The sequence below is a fragment of the Capsicum annuum genome, chromosome 3 (assembly GCF_002878395.1).
Source record: "Capsicum annuum cultivar UCD-10X-F1 chromosome 3, UCD10Xv1.1, whole genome shotgun sequence".
NCBI lineage: Eukaryota > Viridiplantae > Streptophyta > Magnoliopsida > Solanales > Solanaceae > Capsicum > Capsicum annuum.
This window is the reverse complement of record NC_061113.1, coordinates 106,607,192-106,613,869: the sequence shown is the minus strand read 5'-3', so window position 1 is coordinate 106,613,869 and position 6,678 is coordinate 106,607,192. Positions and strand designations below refer to the sequence as shown.

Sequence of the window (6,678 nt, the reverse complement as noted above, 5' to 3'; positions counted from 1 at the left end):
ACTAATCTATTTTCAATATCGCCGGCACATATATATACACACTGGCAGTGGAGTCCTATAGTAGTATAAATCTCCCTCTCTTCTCTCTCTTCATTACTAGGTAAGCTTGGAAAGAGAGAGCCCTCTTAAAGATGGTGACACCTACCAATACTACTGTCAATGTTACCTTGTCATTCTCCTTTCTCTTTTTTTAATTTATGAATTCTGTTAGCTATTGTAGTTTGGTGACATGATGATTCATGCTGAACAAAAAGTATGATATGTAGTGATGCTTCTGCTTATTTGAGGCATAATACATACATATGCTCTTTAACTTGGCCTTAGTATATCTTTCAAATTTGTTTGTGCACAAGATTCCTTATAGCTTTTGTAGAAGCTGAGAAGAATTTCTCATCTTCCCCCTTAATTTTTTTCAAATGTTAAATATTGTAACTACTTTTACATGAGCTTCTGCTCTAGTAGAACTGCAATTTTAAATAACCTTTATCATAAAGAGGTACTGTCTCAGTTGAAATTCTGCTAATTTTGGAATATATTCTCTTACTTGGTTTACTAATCCTAAAACTGATTGTAATTTCTTTTTTGTATCTAATTCTTCTTTAGAATTTATTATTTTTTGTACTATGTGTTGCTGCATTTTTACTCCACTTTTATCTATCTGTATTCCTAAAAATTCTATCTGGTTTTTCATAATTTCAGCTTTCTTTTTGCTTAGACTTATTCCTGATTTTTCTATTATATCTGTGAATTGTTCTAATAATTTTAAATGTTCTTCTTTGGTTTTTGTATATAATAATATATCATCTATGTATACTATACAATTAGATAATTGTTTAAAATAACTATCCATAAAATGTTGATATCTACCTGGTGCATTTTTATATCCAAATGGTAACACATTCCATTCATAAAATCCTTGTGGTACCGTAAATGCGGTTAATTCTTTAGATTCTTCTTCTAGCTTTAGGTGGTAAAATCCTGATTTACAGTCAAATTTGCTAAAATAATTATATCCTTGGATTTGTCTTATTTTTAATATCTTATTTGGTATCGGATAATTATATGTTATAGTTTTTGCATTTAAATTTCTATAATCAATAACCATTCTACTTTTTCCTCTTTTTTGTTCACTATGTTTATTTACTATAAATGCTGGACTATTATGTTTACTATTACTTTTTTGTATATATTGTTTTTCCAATAATTCATCTATGTGCATTTTAAATTCTTTTAAATCATCAAAATTATAGGTTAATGGTTTTTGTGTTATTATGCTATTTTTATCTATTAATTCTATTTTTATAGTAGTTTTGTGTTTTTCCCATCCTTTTAATGGATCTTCACTATATAATTTTTCTAATTTTTTCTGAATTATTTCTATTTTATTTATTGAAAATATAGTTATTTCTGTTTTATTTATCGAAAATACTACTAGTTCTACTGTATCTTCAGTATTATTTATATTTTCTAACTTTTGTGTAATTTTTTCACTTCCTTTTATCCAATCAGTTTTCTTTCTTATTTTATTATTAACTCTTTTTGCTCTTACTTTTTGTTTGCATGGTGTTGTAAACCACCAGTCTGTTTTGGTTATTATATGTGGGTATAATTTATCTAAAAATGGCATTCCTAAAAGTATATCTTTTGATGTTAATTCATAATTATAAATTTCTTCTATTGTTAATATCTTATCCCATACTTGCATTTTTACATTCCTAGCTTTATAAGTAATTAAGCTTCCTTCATTATTAAATCCTTTAACTATTATTGGTGTTTTTAGTTTATCCCATTTACTTTCTGGTAAGCAATTATATCTACATAAATTAGCTTCTGCTCCTGTATCTATCATAGGCGTATAATATCTACTGTAATATCCTTCTACTACTATCTTCATTAATACATGTATCTTCATTTCATGTTAAGGCTCTTTTTAAGAATAACTTTTCTTGGTTATATGTTAAGGTTAATTGTGTATGTTCTATATTATATGGTTTTATTTGTTCTAACCATTTTATTCCTAATATTATATCTGCTTTTTGCATTTCTTCTTTTACTTCAAATTCTATTTTTATTTTTCTAACTCCTAATATTATTTCTTTTTCTGCTATATTTTTATTATTTATTAAACTTCTTGGTAGATCTGGGCATATATCATTGTCAGTTTTTATTTCTTCATTTTTTTACTAGATATTTTGCTATATGATTTTCTTCTTGTCCTGTATTCAAAAGTATTAAATATTCTTTGTCATTTATTTTTCCCGTTATGTAATATTGGTTTAAATTACTTATTGAATTTGTTTCATAACTTGTTCTTTTTGATGAGCTTGATGATTCTGGTTTTTCATTAGCTATTCTTTTCGTTGTACTTATTCTATCATTTACTATTTCTAAATTTTCTTCTGTATCTATGTCTCTATAGGTATAATCATTATAATCTATTGTTTTTACTATTTGTTCGAATGGGCTTTCTATTTGTATTTTGTTAATCTTATTTTTTCCTGTTATTTTATGTTTTGTTGTTAATACATATAGATTTTTACATCTTGCTGTAAATATTTTACTTCCTGGGGTTAACTCTATTCCTGATATTTTCCAATATAATACTAATGATTTATCTATATTCCTATCTGTTACTGCTACTGAATAATTTGCACTTATTATAAATTTAAATTTTTGGTATATTAGATTTCCTTTTACGGCAGTTATTATGCTTTTTTCTATAGGTTTTATAATTCTATCGTCTGCTAAATATAATTCTATTGGTGTATCTATTCCTTCTCTAAAACATGCTTTTATTAATATCTCTGTACCTCCAAGGTGTACATATTTTATTGGATCTCCTTTACTTTTTATATCATTTATTTCTTTATTAATTATTCTTTTTGTTACTAGTGGTATACTAGCTTTTCCTTTTGCATATCTGCAGTCTATTACATGTTCTTTTTGACATACTACATAATATTCATCCTTTTTCCTAGTAAAAATATTTTTTATTGTTGGTATTTTAAATATTTTTTCTACACTTAAATCTAATTCTTTTCCTTTTATTTCATCAAATATATTACTGTCAAATATTATCTTTTGTTCCGTTCCTTCATCATTTAAATATTCTTCCTTTGTTATTATTTTTATATCTTCTTCAGTCATTTGATTCATCTATTTCGCTATCTGTTTCATTATCTGTTTCGTTTTCTGAAATTTCATATATACTATCTTCACTTTCTAATTCATAATCTATGTAATCTATCTGCATATATTCGGTATTTTCTATTTTTATTTCTGATATTTGTTTATTTTTTGGATTTTTAGGTAATTTACAATCTCTAGCTAGATGTCCTAACTTTCCACAATTATAACAAGTACATTCTTTTATAGATTTCTTTTTTCTATATGGTCTTTTATGTTTATAATTTTTTACATAATATCTTTTTCTTGGTTTCTTATATTTATATTTTGATTTTTTATATTTCTTGTATTTTTTATGTCTTTTTCTTTTCTTATAATATCTTTCTTCGCATCCAAATTGGGGTGCTATTTTATTTTTGCAACAAGCTAAATTTCTTATTAATGTTTTTTCCATTTTTAATTCTTCTCTATATTTTTCACATAAGTTTCTATACCATTGTTGTAAATATTTTATTCTTGCTCCTAACGTATCTACTATTTTTGCTTCTTCCCAACTTTTTATTATTTTCGAACTAAATGGCTCGGGTAATTTATTAAAATATAACTTTCTTATTTCTTTACTTTCTTCTATACTATATGCTCCTTTGTAATAATATTCTTTAAATGCGCAAGTATATTCATCTATATAACACATATTACATATTGCTAATTTTAACATTAAATTTCTATTTGTATCTTTTTCTTCATTTTGTTCTTCTTCGATTGTTGTCGTACTACCAAATTCATCTTTTATAGCTGTTTCATATTTTTTTAATAATTCTATAGGTGTTAGTTTAGTTGTTGTTGATGATGTTCCTTCTATAGGTTTATTAGTTCTTAATACTTTTTTGCTATTTTCGGTTAGATTTGCAAACCATAGTTTTACTGATCCTATTAGTGTTTTTTCTATATATTCCGGTGCATCTGTTATATTTATATTATTATCTAATAATTGTTTTGTCATATATCCTATCCATAATTGTATTGTTTTTTCTGTATCTATTACACAGTCTAGATCTAAAAAGTTATAATTTTTATTCACTATTTGTTTTGGTATCCATTTATATATTCATTATATTTTTTAAACTTATTCTTATAATATATGGGTTTTCTTATTTCTGTTGTTTTAGGTATTATATTTTCATTTTCTTTTTTATCAAGAGTATTTATTTCTTGGGTATCTTCTAAATTTTCCTCATTAATTTCTTTTTCATTGATTTCTAAATTTTTCATATTCGTTAATATTTCTGTATATGTTTCACTATCTTCGGATTCATAATTATCTGTCTCTTCAATATCTATATTATTTATTTCTAATTCTTCGTTTTTTATTTCTAATTTTTCCTTAAATTGATTTATCTCATTTAGTAATTTCTGTTTTCTATCTTTTTCTTCTTTTTCTTTTTGTCTTTGTTCATACAGTTCCTTTAACATTTGTAATTCTTTTTCTAATTCAGCAATTCTACTATTTTTAGTTTCTTCTATTTTTCGTATTTCTTCCGTAGTTTGTTGTTTTATTTTTTCTAGATTTTAAATGTGTTATTAATTTCTTGTGCGGGCAGAGAAGTTCATGATCTCTGAAGAAAATGTTAAGATGAGTCATGAATTGTTGTTGAAATTGTTGGCTGAACCTCAATTTAAATATGAATTTGCAAAAGTATTTCTGAGCTATTACCCAACTGTTGTGAATGAGGCAGTAAGGGAAGGTAATGATATAGTTTTAAACAAATATCCACTTCTATCAACATTCTCGGTGCAGATATTTATGGTGCCTACTTTGACCCTGTGTCTTGTGAAGGAAATGAATCTTCTGCCCATGCTGTTGGGATGTTTACAGGACATATTTGTGTCTTACGCTGGAGAAGATGGTAAATTGCAGGTAATGTTGTATGCCTTTGATTTATCGATAAGCATCATCTGGATATTTATATTAACCAAGGAGTATTATATTGTTGTGCGAAATGTGTTCTGATATTAGCTTATCTATGTACTTGTTTTTTTCCTGGTAAGTATCTTATTTATATAGTTGTTAAGTTGTAATAGTTTGTTCTTTTAGCCCTTTTCCCCTCTATGTTTAGATATGTCTAAAATCTCTTTGTAGCTTATGTACTAAGACAGGGGCCTCAGTGCAATAGTAAGAATTGTTGTTGTTTGACCAGAAGGTTATGCTGCAGGCTGTGGAAGATCCTCTTGCAAAAACGCAACACAAGGATGCACACAGTATATCCAATAAGGTCTGGTTTTTTCCTGGGCCTTCACATAATGGGATCTTAGTGCACTGGGCTGCCCTGTAGCTTATTTTACTAAATAGCATATGATTCTTCTACAACATTTTGTATATTTGTTGAAGACTTTTTCTAATATCTTCACATAACTACTCCAACTTTTCCTATGCATTGATAGATTAAGGGTACTAATTATGTCAAATGTAAAAGCTAAAAATGAAGTACTCGTATTTCTCATCGTTATCCTTATATGCTGGCAACCTCCCAAAAGTTACAAAGTTCCTAAAGAATCTGCAAGTTGATCTATATCCTTTATACACTGTTGTTTGCACCCAAAAAAAATATAGTACCATTCCATTCAACTTTTTTAAATGGAATTGAATCTGTTTTCAAAGCATACAAAGACATTTCTCCTTTCATACTGTCCACCAGATGCAAGATGCTATAATCCTCCACCATCTCTTTTGTCTTTTACTTTCTCCCCTTCTAACCCAGCAACTTTGCAAATCTGTTGTGTGTTAAAGGCATGATTCACAGAGTGTTGGTGAGGGAAGTAACGAAAGTTTTTGGGAAAAGATGTTCACTATTATGGTAGGGTGGGAGGTCCCTTGAGTGTTAGGAGGAGATTTTAACACTAAAAGGTTTCCTGTGGAGCGGATAGACTGTGGGGTGATCTCTAGGGCGATATAGGAATTCTTGGAGTTTATTGATAACAAGTGTCTTATTGATCTTCCTTTGACATGGGCAAATTTTACTTGGCCAAGAGCGGGTGATTCCGCATTAAAATCTAGATGCAACATAACTGGTCTTGTCTGACTTTCACTTTTATTGTTAGTGGTATTATCATATATCTGAATTGCCAGTCATTGGTTTGCTGAAATTTCTTGGTTTTTCAGGTCTGAAATGGGCAGATTTGTATGAAACAACTCTCCATGTGGTTGAAGATATTCGATTTGTCATGAGTCATTCTCTTGTACCGAGATATGTGACTCATGATCGACGAGATATATTGAGAACATGGATGAAACAATTGGCTTTCGTGCAAGGAATGAACCCACAATAAAGTGAAACTGGCATTCATGTAGAAAAAGAGAACGAGAATATGCATTTGACTGTTGTTTTGGGTCATTCTGTTGTGAATATTCACTCTCTTTTGGTTGGTGGTGCTTTCTCTATGAGTAGTACAGAAGATGTTGATGATGCTTTCTTCAACACACTAACAGAAGATTTTGAAGACCAAGATAGCTAAAGACATGCAAAAGTTGGAAGGCTATCACAGGAAAGTTCT

At 28.2% G+C, this 6,678-nt stretch overlaps 1 protein-coding gene across 1 annotated transcript; it reads left to right on the top strand.

Annotated features, from left to right (window-relative positions):
- The first annotated feature begins 4,679 nt into the window (after positions 1-4,679).
- On the top strand, positions 4,680-6,454 carry LOC107866282 (E3 ubiquitin-protein ligase PRT6). Its single transcript, XM_047410263.1, has 2 exons — positions 4,680-5,044; positions 6,287-6,454. Exons 1-2 carry the CDS (start codon positions 4,736-4,738, stop codon positions 6,290-6,292), a joined length of 315 nt encoding a protein of 104 aa, XP_047266219.1. The 5' UTR covers positions 4,680-4,735; the 3' UTR covers positions 6,293-6,454.
- Positions 6,455-6,678: the final 224 nt, after the last annotated feature.